This window comes from Bactrocera oleae, chromosome 5, assembly GCF_042242935.1.
Source record: "Bactrocera oleae isolate idBacOlea1 chromosome 5, idBacOlea1, whole genome shotgun sequence".
Lineage (NCBI taxonomy): Eukaryota > Metazoa > Arthropoda > Insecta > Diptera > Tephritidae > Bactrocera > Bactrocera oleae.
The window spans coordinates 19,849,030-19,864,118 of NC_091539.1; the positions used below are offsets into that span (position 1 = coordinate 19,849,030).

At 39.4% G+C, this 15,089-nt stretch overlaps 1 protein-coding gene and 1 long non-coding RNA gene across 2 annotated transcripts in view; one reads left to right on the plus strand and one right to left on the minus strand.

Moving 5' to 3' along the window:
* Nup205 (nuclear pore complex protein Nup205) overlaps nt 1-15,089 on the minus strand; it is a 49,988-nt gene that overhangs the window by 14,887 nt on the left and 20,012 nt on the right. Inside the window, exons 4-5 of the mRNA XM_070110589.1 lie at nt 598-1,151; nt 46-540 (exon numbers count right to left, since the gene is read on the minus strand). Of these exons, the coding sequence (XP_069966690.1) occupies nt 46-540; nt 598-1,151 (1,049 nt within the window). The remainder of the gene's footprint in view (nt 1-45; nt 541-597; nt 1,152-15,089) is intronic.
* On the plus strand, nt 8,079-14,606 carry LOC138857582 (uncharacterized). The gene is made up of 3 exons (XR_011396705.1): nt 8,079-9,352; nt 9,411-9,628; nt 14,308-14,606. It is a non-coding gene; the product is annotated as an uncharacterized lncRNA (long non-coding RNA).

Below are 15,089 nucleotides of genomic sequence, written 5' to 3' on the forward strand. Positions count from 1 at the left end.
CATTAAGATTGTTTGTATACAAGTGTAATACGTTACTCCACTTACGAATAGTATTGAATCAACGATCCGAAAAAATGTTCCCAAGATAGAGTTGAACTTCCCGTTAATCCTGAAGCTTGTTTCAAAAGATTGAATGTATTACGCGCAGACTTTTCACAACTAGTCAAACCAGCAATCATTTTTAAATACGATACAAACAAGGTAGATGGCAGTAATTCTCCAGCTAAACGAATAAATTTAAATAGGGAAACTGAACGAGTGGTAGCTTTCACAGAAGTGAACGTTGAATCGAGTGGTTCCCAAAATTCCACGCACAATGCTAGTCCTGCCCTATTATCTTTATAAAACTTAGAGATACATAACATCAACATTTCAAAACTGTGGTCTAAGTTAAATGGCGGCTCCAGTCCTTCCTTTATAAATCCCATAACAGTTCTCGCCGTTTCATCTGCCTTTCCTCGTAATTCAGTTACTTTGGAATGCATAAATTCTATAAAGTCCGTCAATAGCATATGAATACGACGATATAAAAATTCATGCCTAGATACCAAAATATATTAATTAAATAGTTTACTGATTATTTAATTAATTCCTTACCGATATACATCTTTGTTTTCTAAAACATAATAGTATAAAAAGTCGAACACTTTGCTGTTGATTGCAGCATCAATAAGTTGCTCATCATATGCTATAATTCTCGATGATGAATTCGGTACCTGCATAGATGCGTGTCTGAAACCAGTTAATGCTAATCCAAAAGCGAGTTTGATGGTTCCAGTCAGACCATCCTGTTGAGTGGGAATTAATGCGTCATAAACCGTTTGTAAAAAGTCCCCTTGAGAAAATATAGGAATGGTCTGCCAAATATTGCTAGGAGCTTCATATTTAAGCAAAACACTTGTATCGCACGCATACATTAATGAAAAAATAACTTTTAATGTTACATTATCTATTATTCCCGATGATTGAATTTGGGAAAAATTTGATATATTTTTAATTAGCTTAACAACAATTTCCTTAGAAAGTCCTCTTTGCGCAGACCAATAAAATAATGCGGTTGCTAATCCCATTCGTATATCATTGTAAATTTGCTGAACTTGGTTTTGATGTTTTTTTGATCCCAATGCTCGATTTTTCGTTAAGATAATAATCTAGAATAAATAAACATATTTTTTTATTACATATTAATATTTAATTTAAGCAATAAATTATAGGTAAGATTATCCGAACATTTCATGCTCTCGCTACTATGAGGCTCAAAGAAGTTGAAATACTTTCAAGCTTCAACAAAACTTTGTATTAAACATTTAAATATGTCGCAAATTAGTTCAAAATTCTTTATTGGCAGAAACCGCAAAAGGATTACAATCATATTTGGCATCTTATTAACTTAACTAGACTCACTTAGTTTCAATATGTGTAGATACTAAACAACTGTACAAGCCGTCCTACGCCTTGCTTCAAATTATTCGTTCATTTAATATAACACTGCAATGTTGAGAACTGCATAAAAAATTTGGCATATAAAAATTTGCACAGTAAGAATAAATCCACACATTTCTTATAAAATCTACCATTCACTAGACATAAAATATTGGAAATTGTTTTTACTTTGCTGTGATTATGGTATAATTAAATTATATTATAGTAAGCTGTTCATTTGAGTGAAAATGTTACTTATAAATGAAACCAAAAACATTATAGGAGGTAAAAAAATCCAAGGGATTAAAATTTAAATTTTTAATTATAAACATTTTCCACTTAATTCAATTCAACAATATTCAGTGCACAATATTCTTAGTTAATCCGTCTAAGGCTATCTTTCATCAGAAGAATATTAAGTGAATAAATAAATATTCAACCAAAATCATGATTCAATTATATAACGTTGAGCCGATAGACCAAAAAGAACAATTTGTCAAAATGGTTTTAATAATTGAAACGAATAGATTGTCAATCATTAATCAAATGTAAACAAGAAATACATAAGAAAAAAAAAGTTGTTTTTGTTATTATGGACAGAAAATTTTTTTCGTAAGAGGAAACACGCTCCGAAGTAACACAACCTTATATAATTAAACCAAAAGCTTTTGCCATGTCCAACGCTACGAGGATCGTCCACTCACAGGGTGGTTTTTGGTTTTGGCCATGAACTATCAGGGCGTTTATGACGCTAAGTGGAGAAGTGAGTGAACGTCAGGAGTATCAAGGCGTCAAGCGTCTTCACTCCTGCGGAAAGGAGAGTTATTTTGGTAGTGGGACCTCTCTTCCGACTTTCCACCCATCGCGTATTTGAAGAGTGCTCAGCGACAGGTTGAGGATCTTGGTCAGGAAACTTATTCCCGTCGAGCCTAGATACTTAAGCATCAGCATATTTAGCACAAAACGGTTTGCACTGGTTGAGCAACATGTAACAAGGGGGATGTATATATTAAATGAGCTCGACATCGTCTGACGAGATATCTATACCCTGACATTCAAGTGTAGTATCCCTCCGGTCGATATCGCCATCGATAAGACGATATTGCACAGTGTTATGCAGTATGAAAGCTAGGCTTCCACCATTATCTTGCTTGCGATCCTTACGTATGACGTTGAAACCTGCGACACTCAGAAGATCTGAGCGGCTACTTAACTTAGCGCATGAACGCAGCTATCTCCTCGATATAGCTCTGGAGTGCGTTGCAGTTAAATTTTAAAAGTCGGGTTTGCCTCGGGTTTCTAGGGATGAGAGAGTGGCGCGCAGTTGGTGGTAGTTGCTGCTGTAGAACCCTTAGGAGCGGTTGTCGCACTGTGTTGCTTGGCGACGCCCCTGTAGGGAGTTGCGGGGGCAGACTCCTGCAGTACGGGGCAAAGTACGAAACACATCACTCATGAGTGGTTCACAGAACGTCGGGAAGTGACACCAGCCAGTACAAAAATTGTTCTTGACTGATGTGACGTTCGATCGGATGGCGGTCTGACGCACAGATTGGGAGTCATGCTTCCTGTTTGAGCTTCTGAGGACCGGGGTTGTACTTTTTTGGCCACCTGACTAGAGTAGCGGCTGATGGATCATTTTGGAATAATACGTGCATGCTTACGGTCTATGTTTAATTTTTCAACGCTGCGCCATAAGAACTATAGTTTGAAACATACATTTATCTTATCGGCGAACATAGGGCGAGAAATGAACGATAAGATCTGCCGAAAAGACACCACCGAAAAGTTTGCCCTTGACGTTTAAATCTTGCATTTTTCTGTGCAGTACTTCGAGTAATATTTGATTTCTTGTTCGGCATTTCACTCAAAATTAAAATTATGAATTTTCTTTCAATTTCCAAAACATCCTTATGTTTAGAAATATAAATATATAATATATGTATTAGGCTGATTCAAAAGAAATTCACATTTCACATTTAAATAACACGGAAAATTTGTTTCTTTAATTTTGGAATTTTGCAACTCTGAACCGGTTTAACGGATTGTTGAACCAAATTATATTCTTATAGGAAATTTGACGCTCTACAAAAAAGTTTTTATAAAATTAAAATAAAAATTAAATAAAATTAGTAAAAAATAGATGTGATTATTTTGTAATTTTAAGTTTGATCAAAAATGTTCTAAAGACTTACTGTTTTTTAGCAATTATAAGCTAGAAAATATTAAAATGTTGTTTTCAATAAAAAAATGCGTAAAATATAGCTTTTTTACACAAGTGTTTATGAGCTGTTTCTTCATATGGCAGTACCCTCAACACTTACGTTTTCAACTTGTGCTCTTTTCTGCTACCTTTTTGGGTAGAGAAACGATTTGCCAGCACAAACTTGATTAGCCGTTAAGAAAAAAACTTATAAACCATCTTATCTTTTAAGTTGGATCAAACTGAACACAGTGCGCTATATTTTACTAAAGTCGGTTCAGTAGTTTATATATATAGATAACATTCAACCTTTATATATATAACATACATATATAAGGTTGTCAAATATCTCCCTTCCGCTTTTTTGTCTTTTGAATTTCGCGGCTATGTACAAAGCGCTACAGAGCTCGTATCTGGCAACACTATACATAATTTGAAAGGTCTTGACATAACCTACAAAACAACGCTATGCATGATTAGTTTGGATATTGCGTTCAACAGTTATAGACGTGTAAACATGGAGTTCACTAACGCCGAAATTCGCGCTATTTTAAAGTTTTCCTTCGTTAAAGGCAAATCCGCTAGAGAAACGTTCCATGAGATTAATGGTGTTTTGGGGGATGGTACTCTATCACTTCGAACCGCGGAGGAATGGTTTCGACGATTCAGAGCCGGTGAAAACGACACCATGGATAAGCCAGCCGTCGGAAGACCTGTGACGACAAATACCGATCAAATCATGGAATACATCGAGTTAGACCGGCATATGGCATCTCGTGACATCGCCCAGGAGATGGGAGTTAGTCACCAAACCATTTTGAACCATCTGCAGAAGGCTGGATACCAAAAAAAGTTTGATGTTTGGGTGCCGCATAATATGACGCAAAAAAACCTTCTGGATCGAATCAACGCCTGCGATATGCTGCTGAAACGGAACGAACTCGTCCCATTCTTGAAGCGGATGGTGACTGGCGACGAAAAATGGATCACATACGACAATATCAAGCGAAAACGGTCGAGGTCGAAGGCCGGTGAATCGTCCCAAACAGTGGCCAAGCCGGGATTCACGGCCAGGAAGGTTTTGCTGTGTGTTTAGTGGGATTGGAAGGGAATCATCCACTATGAGCTGCTCCCATATGGCCAGACGCTTAATTCTACCATCTACTGCGAACAACTGGACCGCTTGAAGCAGGCGATCTACCAGAAGCGTCCAGAATTGGCCAACAGGAAGGGTGTAGTGTTCCACCAGGACAACGCCAGACCACACACTTCGTTGATGACTCGTCAGAAGCTACGGGAGCTCGGATGGGAGGTTTTATCGCATCCACCATATAGCCCGGACGTAGCGCCAAGTGATTACCACCTGTTCCTGTCCATGGCGAATGCCCTTGGTGGTGTGAAGTTGAACTCAAAAGAGGCTTGTGAAAAGTGGCTGTCCGAATTCTTCGCAAATAAGGAGGGGGGCTTCTACGAGGAAGGTATTATGAAGTTGCCGTCTAGATGGAAACAGATCATCGAACAAAACGGCGCATATTTTAACTAAATCCGATCACTGTAACACTTTTTATAAAGCATTGAATGAAGAGCAAAAAAGCGGAAGGGAGATATTTGACAACCTTTATATAGAATAGAAGCCCGACAGGGGTAAACTTTTTAAAATTAGCTGTAACAATTAGACCGTTTTGATGAAAATTTTTATTAGAAACTTATTACAACATCTAACGTCATTTATATATATTTATCACAATCCGACCAATCGATAGGGTGTCAATATGTATATTATTGTAGAATGCTTTTAGAGATGTTAATTGTAGAAGCTCTATTGAATAAAAACTTGAAGTCGTTTTAATTGATTGTGAAAAGGTTGAATCTATTCTATAACCGGTATTTATTCTTAGAGTTAATTATCTACAAAAACTGAAGTTATCGTAATACCATACGATGTACAATATTTTTGGTTAATCCTTGAGAGGTATAAACAACGCAACGTATAATTAGCCGCGAGAAAAGTCTGTCTGCGGAAATTCTATGTAAAACGTTCTAACATCTTCGATGGTAGCGCAGTCTACCGGATCCAATGTAAAACATTCCAAAATTAACAACGACTTATAAATGAAAAATTAGTTAAATAAAAATTTTCCAGTGGACCAAATTGTGAATATAAACCATCCTCGAATCCCCCTGAACTCACACAAAAAAATTCATCAAAATCGGTCCAGCCGTCTAGGAGGAGTTCAGTGACATACACGCACACAAGAAATACCTATATATATAAAGATATAAATATCTAGATAACAATCCACTTCCATTATTTATGAAATTGTATTTAAATATTACTTTTCGATTAAGATTTAAACCCAAATGATTTTGTAATATTTCTTTTCCTATTTTTTATATATCATCGGAAAACATATCTGAACCATATCCGTCAACTTCCAAAGAGCTCAATTCCCCAAAAGCTCTATCTAATAGTAATAAGTGTCTCACAATTCCAGAGGCTCCCCCTATTAACTTAGTAGCATCAGTTAATCATTTGATAGTTATTCCACCTAAAAAGTCTATATTTATTTCTAGACTTGCCAAAGATACCTTGGTGGAGGACATTAAATCTTACATTTCGTCACGTTTAAAAATCGTTGATATCAATATACGTAAATTTAACTTCAATTATGATAGAAGTATATCATCGTTTAAAATAGACGTATCTCATTCAGAAACATTCAAAAAGATCTTAGATAGTTCATTCTGGCCACCTGGGGCTTTTGTACGCGAATTTAAACCTAAACTTAGAAGTCAAACTGAGGAAAACATTGTTAAATTACCAAAAGCAACCACCGATATAAAAAACTGATTGGTAGAAATTCGCTAAGCATTTATTATCAAAATGTTAGAGGTCTGAATACAAAATTAACTGACTTGTATTTGAACAGTTCCAATTTTAATTCCATATAATTGGATTTACAGAAACTTGGTTAAAACCTCACATTTTTGATAATGAGATTTTAAACAGCGAATTTCAAATTTTTAGATGTGATCGACTGAACAGAATCGGTGAAGGTGTTCTATTTGCCGTGCATTTCTCTATCCCATCTGAAAATATTCTTGTTCCAGGGACCGACTCATTTGAATTTAAATGTATTAGAGTATACGTTAATAGTTGCTTTATTTATTTAACCCTATCTTATATACCACCCCATTCGGACTTATCTGTATACATGCAGCATGCTTCTTTAATAAATAGTGCTACCTCAATGGCAAATAATGCAGATTCAATAATTGTATTAGGTGAATTGAATTTACCGTGTGCTTCGTGGAAACCTTTCGATGACTATATCGTGCCGATTTGCAATCGGTCATGTTTTAATGAGTTTTTCGAAAAAATGTCCGAGTTGGGTCTGAACCAAATTAATTTGATTCCGAATAAATTTGGTAAATGCTTAGATTTAGTATACGTTGATACCTCTGCAAAGTGTTCCGTTATTGAAAGTAATCCTCTTGTTCTACCAGAGGACTCATATCATCCTGCTTTGGAAATATCTGTCGAAATCTCAGGCAATGTACGGGATAATAATCATCAAACTTCGTGCTTCTGTACTCGGTTTAACTTTGCAAAAGCTAATTTTAAAAAGTTAAATACAGAAATTTCTACAATAACATGGCCTAATTATAATGGTGACATTGAATTGAGTGTCTCTCATTTTAATAACATTATTATAAAATTATTTGAAAAGTATGTTCCAATAGTAATTGTTAATAAAAGCAAATGTATAAGTCCGTGGTTTTCGAAAGAGTTATATAAATTGAAAAACAGAAAAACTCGAGCCTTTAAACATTTAAAAAAAACCGGTTCACTTGTCGACTATTCTAAATATTCTTTTATATTTTTGACCTAAACAAAAAATAATATAATAATTACTTAAATAAAGTAAGGTTTGCAAAAATCCTCCGCTGAACCCTCCACGAGGGTGCCGACTGGAAATAGATACCACAGGTTTTAGTGAGGTATCTATCCTATCTGGGTGTTCGGTACTCTTCGATAGTGGGGGCCCTTAAATAGCCCAGTCTCGCACGGAGCTTACGGATACCTGGCGCCCTCCGTAATAAGATAGCCTTACTTGCGTAGCGGGGGCTATGCGCAAGCGGACATACTTTCCCCTACACTCGTGGGTCCAAAATATGAGCCAAAACATTAATAACAATAATAAAAACAAAAACAAAAAGGAGTCCGGACCTCCTTCAAAAAGACAGGAGGGAGCGGGTTGCTCCCAGAGAAGAGCAGCGTTTGGCACGAGCTCGACAACAGCCAAAGCGAGGACAGGAGCGAAGCTTGGTCCTGGAGCAAAAGCGAATACTAAGGGGGCAGTAGCTAAGGCTGGCGCCACAAAAACAGCAACGCTGGAGGCAGCCCATACCAAACCCTGTAGCTAAGGCTTGGCAGCTAAGCAGGAGAAGGTGGGAGATGCTAAAAGCGAAGCTGCCAGCAGTGGGTCAGCCAGAGAGTGGCCTTCCTTCAGGATTGATGACCCGGCAAAGGCAAAGTATGCAGAGAGGCGACGCGCTGCATACCTGTTGAAGAAGGTGGAGCTGCAACCGCCAACCAATGAGGAGCTCACAAAGGAGCTCCGAGAATCCATTGATTGCGCGAGAGCTGTCCTACCTAACTACAAGCTAGAAGCGCCGGTAGTGGCAACAAAAAGACAAAGGTCCGCTGAAGAGGCTAAGCCGTCAGCTAAGAGACCGAAAACTAAGGGCGTGACGCCCGTAAGATCTTTTGCTGATGTGGCCCGAAACCGCATTGTCATTGGGGTACTGGATGAGGGTGACCCCGAAGGAAAAATCCCCAGAGCCCAATGGAAATGGGTGCAAGCCGCACTGACGAATGTGGCTTTGGAAGTGCTACTAAGCAATCCAGGTCCACCCCCGTCATGTGCGGATGCCGGATGGTATCAAGGGCAGATAAAGATGATAGCGTGTGACGACGAGAGATCGGTCCAGCTATATAAAGCAGCAATAGCTAAGGTGGGAGAGGTCTACCCCGGAGCCAAATTAGTGGCGGTAGACAAGAAAGATATCCCATCCCGACCGAGAGCAAGGGTATGGATCCCGGCTACACCATCGCAGCCGGACCAAATAATGCAGCTCATAAGAGCCCGCAACCCAAATCTGCCAACGGAGGGATGGAGATTCGTCAAGGCCTTTGACGACCCCGCAGCAGAATCTGGTGTCGAGACGAAGCGAGCCTCAATGCAGATTCTGCTGCTTCTAACAAAAGAATCCGTAGAACCGCTAGCGAAAAGTGGCGGAGAGATCAACTACGGATTCACAAAAGTAAAGGTCATGACCTACAAATCAGACGCCGATGCAGGAGAAAACTTGGCATCGGAATCGGAGTGTGAAGTCGAGGAAGATCCAGTGGAGTCCTCGAGCGACGCAGAGATCACGGATCAAGGTGAGTGTACTTCGGGGTCTGAACTTGCGGACAGACTCTCTAAACTCTACACTGAGAGTGAGCTTTTAAGCGACTGATGATGATGATGCAGAGAAGACCATAACTAATGCGTCTTCTCCAAATTAATTTACACCACAGCAAACTAGCGTCTCTAGCCCTAGTTAACCGCATGGCCGAAGAACGGCCTGACTTTGTCCTCATTCAGGAGACATGGGTTAACGGAGGGCGTATTTGCGGTCTGAGGGCACCAGGTTACAATCTATACGCGAATGGTTGTGTAGGTAAGCCTAGGACATGTATATTGGCTAACAAAAAGCTTAATGTCTTTTTATTACACAGTTACAGTAGTAACGACACTACGGTGGTAAGCTGGGAGACGAGCAAGAGGAAATACCGGCTCGCATCACGCTACAAGCCGTACGACGAGGTAGCAGTACCATCGCAGCTGTTCAAGGAGCTGGTACGAGACGCCGAAGCATCCAAGTGTTCGATCATACTTGGGTGCGACTCCAATGCGCACCATAATCTATGGGGAAGCACGGACATTAATGAAAGGGGTGAGTTGCTCTTTAATTATCTAATAGGAAGTAAGCTTTTGTTATGTAACATAGGTAGTACGCCAACATTTATAACCAGAAACCGACAGGAAGTATTAGATATAACACTGGTATCGGAAGAACTGGTGGATAAAATAACACATTGGAGGGTATTGGAAGAACACTCCTTCTCAGACCACCGCTACATTGAGTGTATAATTGAAGAAAATGTAGTTAGGGAGGAGAAATTTAGGAATCATAGGAAAACGAACTGGCAAATGCACATGCAGGAGCTAAAAAAGTATTCCTATGATTCCACCATTCCAGCCGGAAAAGAAAGAGGACCTAGACATCCTCGTTAAACGATTCACAGAGTCTTGTCGTCAAGCACTAGAGGTAGCTTGTCCATTAACGCACAGTAGGGGAAGAATTAGACCTCCTTGGTGGACCCCAATACTTAAGAATATGCAGAAGAATTGCAGGAGGCAATTCAATTCTGCCAAACTATCCCAAGAAGATATAGAGTGGGATAACTATCACAACCACCTTCCGGCATACAAAAAGGAGGTAAGAAAAACAAAAAGAAATTCGTGAAAATCTTTTTGTAGTGACATCGAAGATACGGTCCCGGCGTAGTGTCCCGACTGAGAAAGATAATGACACAGTCGAAACATAGCATCGGATACCTTCAGAAGCCAGGTCACAGCTGGACGGAATCCAGTAAAGAGACTCTGGGCCTACTAATGGACACTCACTTCCCAGACAGTTCCGAGAACCTCACAGGGGAGCATATAATGGAGAGTGAAGTAAGCTCAGAGACCCCTCCGCTAGACATAGTGTCAGATGACAATGTTTATTGGGCAATAGGCAGCTTCAAGCCTTATAAAACGCCGGGACCAGACGGTTTATTCCCGGCCCAGTTACAGCAATCCCTGAGCTACACAATAAACTGGATAACAACCATGTTTAGAGGGGCGCTAAACTTGAACTATATTCCCTCGACATGGAGGGAAGTTAAGGTAATATATATCCCAAAGGCGGGCAAAAGCTCACATATTAATCCAAAGGATTTTAGACCAATTAGTCTTTCATCATTTCTTTTAAAAACGCTGGAAAGACTAATAGAAATACATATAAAGGACATACTAAACCCAAGAAAAATGGCAGTTTCGCAGCATGCGTACTCGAAGGGTAGATCCACAGAAACGGCATTAAGATCAGTGGTAGCAGAGATTGAAAAATCTCTGGAAATAAAAGAATACACCCTCGTAGCCTTCCTAGACATAGAAGGTGCCTTTAACAACATCCAGCCGAAGGCCATATTGAGCGCGCTTAAAGATCTGGGCATATCTGAGCCTCTCCGGAAATTAATTGAACAGATGCTCTTGGGCAGGTCAATTATTTCTACGCTGGAAGCTTCAACGATGTACAGATCTGTCCGAAGGGGCACACCCCAAGGAGGCGTGTTATCCCCACTTCTCTGGGTCCTGATAATGAATAAAATGCTTGTGGATCTAGAAAAGAAGGGGGTACATGTTGTGGCCTACGCTGATGATGTGGCAGTCTCGGTTAGGGGCAAGTTCTCGAACACCCTCGCTAGTCTCATGCAGACAATACTAAACGAGATTAATCGATGGGCCGTATCATACGGACTGAATTTAAATGCTAGCAAGACAGAACTAGTATTGTTTACTAAGAAACACAGTACTCCCGAAATCACGCCGCCATTTTTAAATGGCACCAGGCTAACGATAGGGGATAAAGCAAGCTACTTGGGACTATTTTTGGACAGGAAGCTTTCTTGGAAACAAAACCTGGAAGCGAGGGTAAAGAAATAAAGCTGCTACAGCGCTTTACACATGTAAATGAATGGTGGGGCCCAGGTGGGGACTGACACCTCGGGTGGCTCACTGGCTGTAAGGCCGATCATGACCTACGGGATAGTAGTATGGCCGATTACAGAAAAGAAATATGCGATTAGAAGCATGGAAAGTATACAGAGAGCAGCTAGTATTTGCATCAGTGGAGCTCTCAGAACTACGCCAAGCCAGGCACTCAACATAACTTTACACTTGCTGCCAAAAGACTTATATTGCAAATGGCAGCGAAGTCAGCTCTGAGACTGAGGGAAGCCTCCCTACTAGTCGCCTGCAACAAGGGGCATTCTAGGATACTTAGGAAGTTCCCGTTTCTTCCCATAACTACGGATTTTCGCAATCCGGGGGAGCTGAACCTAAATCCGGTCCTCAATATTGCCTTTCCCTCCAGAGAGGAGTGGGAAAGGGATGTAGTGGACAAGGAAGAAGGGATTAACTTCTATACGGATGGTTCCAAACTGGATAACCGAGTAGGCAGCGGTGTCTTCTCGGCTAAATTAGATACCAAAATCGCCTTCCGGTTACCAGACCACTGTAGTGTCTTCCAAGCAGAGGTCACTGCAATTAAAGAAAGCCTTCTTGTACTAACAAAAAGCGTAATCACAACAAGAAGTGTATTTATATATACAGACAGCCAAGCGGCTTTGAAATCTCTGATGTCTCATAGGATTTCGTCGAAGACAGTGAAGGATTGCCATGATCTTCTAGCGGATCTGTCATCCTATTTCACTGTAAATCTGCAATGGGTTCCAGGACACAGTGACATCCCTGGTAACTGCGTAGCAGATGAACTAGCCAGAACAGGCACCACCCTACAACTAGATACTGGTAAGGTGGACATAAATATGCCTCTGGCTACGTGTAGAGATCTAATCGACAAACATGTCATTAATATAGCCGAGTGTCAGTGGAATCAATCCCTGACCTGCTCAACCAGCAGGCAAACGTGGCAAGAATGGAATATGAGCCGCACATGCCGACTGTTAAAATTCAAGAGGAACGATATAAGATCTCTCGTAGGAGTACTAACAGGCCACTGTCTAATAGGCAGACATGCAAGTAGACTTGGCGCGCCATATAACGACTATTGTAGAAGCTGTCAGGAAGTAGAAGAGGAGGAGACCATTACACATCTTCTATGCGATTGCGCAGCACTATATAGGAAAAGAATCGCAACCATCGGTCGTGGGTTTCTTGACGACGTCTCGGAGGTTGCACAGATAAAACTTGTCTCACTGATGAAGTTCATCAGAAGTACGGGGTGGTTCAGAGAGGAGCCAATAGAGTGAGGGGATCACAGTCCCAGTGGTATCACAATGGGCCTCCTAAAGGCCTAAGTGTGTCGAATGACAGCCACTTTACCTACCTACCTAAATAAAGTTAAAAAAAATATTGTAAGTAAACCAAAATCGTTTTATAATTTCTCGAAACGCAGGATTTCCAAATTTCCTTCCGCAATGAAATACAAATCTATCATTTCAAGTGACAATGATATTATATCCAATATGTTTGCAGAATTTTTCAAGTCAAACTACTGTAATAATTCTTCCAAAACTTTTTCTTATCAGCAAGTGCTGTGTTCGAATACTTTAATTAACACTCCAATTATTTCTGAAGAAGACGTCCTACTTAATTTAAATAAGTTAAAACCATCTTTTAGTTATGGCCCAGACATAATACCCTCATGCTTCCTAAAAAATTGTGCCAAATATATTTACTTGCCTTTGACAAGGATATTTAATTCCTCTCTTAAACACGGTATATTTCCTTCAATATGGAAACAGTCATTTATAATCCCTTTGCATAAAAGTGGATTTAGATTATGATAAATCATACACTTCAACTGAGGAAAGGTGTCTGTTGCAAACAGACTTAAACAATTTGGTTGCATGGTGTGATAGAAATGATTTGCCATTGAATTTCAATAAATGTAAGATGATATGCTTGTCCCGTAGATCTGTGCACCACTCTTCTTATGTAATAAAACACCATATTCTAGAGCAAGTTTTTAACTATGTTGATTTGGGAGTTAATATGGACCCTAAGCTTAATTTCAGTCTTCATATTGATACCATGGTATTGAAAGCAAAAGCTGTCCTCAGTATGGAACTCTAGCTACCAAATCCATTCTGACAAGTTAGAGTCGGTTCAAAAACAATTTTTACTTTTCGCCTTAGCGCATTTCCGATGGGATGCTAGGGTAAGTCTAACTCCATACACTAGTTGTTTAAAACTTATTAATCTACCTACACTTTCTAGTCGTAGGGAAATGCTTGGCATAATATTCTTAGTGAAACTTTTGAATGGAACTGTTTGCAGCTCTTTTCTCCTGTCTGAAATTAAATTTAATATCCCGGTTCGCCTTTCGAGGCAGTTTAGACCTTTACTGCTAAAATCCTGTAGATCAAATTTTGAACTAAACGAGCCATTCCGCCGTATATGTCATGATTTTAATTCCCATTCCAGCACATTTGACTTATCTGACTCCCTTTTCAAAATTAAAAAGACTATTGTTTTCTCTTAATAAATGAAAATGTAACAATTTATTATATTGTAACTTTAGATCTTAGATGTTGAAATTTTTGTTTCTGTAGCTGAGCAGTTTTAGATCTCAACACTTAAAAAACTCTTTTGCCTTTTCTGACTCGGCTAATTCCGCACATATGCGGATTGTGCCCCTCTCGTCGGTTGGGCGGGAGGAGGGTAATCGTTGGGTTATTATTATTATTATTATATCAAAAACCATACTCTTTGAGAATTATATTAACTTACAACACTTGGTGTATCCTCTAATAACAGTCAAATACGTTAAATTCTTTATAGGCACTGGCTAAATGAGCTATAAGCCTTCCCAGCGAACATCCCTCTACAAACACCACACACCACTTCGCAAACAACACTGATACACTCCAACACACCAAAACAATATCATCCACTCCCGAAAACACCACACACCAATACATACAACTTCACACAACTCACCGAGGGATACCAACACACACCACACACGATCTCACCACTCTGCCCAATCAACAAAAAAGGTCGACAACTGGATATGGCCCACACAGTTTTTTTTTGAATATTTCTTTGCGGAAAGCGACATATTGAATTTTTACATTAAATTAAAAGTGCAATTTAACTTGTTTAAACGATTTTGAAAACGAATAAATTGTTGTTAAAGTGCATCTTAGTTTTATTCGAGAACAAGGTTTAGAGGCAGTGTTAAAGTGAAAGTGGTGAGTGTTTTTTGGCAAATTAGCACCACATTAAATATGGTCCTTCGAGCCCTAGTGGACGGCACTATGGGTGTTTAAAAAACAAAAACTAAAGTGAAAGGCTGTGAAACACACATTGGCAAACATTAGTTAAAAACCAAAAAACGGAAAAAAAAATTCAGTGCAGTTACAAACAAAACCCACAAAGTGCTGAAGAGTTATACATACACATATATAAGTGCATAAAATACAGTGCAGTGCATATACACACATACACATGCTAAAATGTATAAAAAGTATACACAATATTAACCACACAGAAAACAATAAATATCACAAAGCGGGCGCGAAATCTAAATACAAAATATATATCTAATAAGCGGGCGCGAT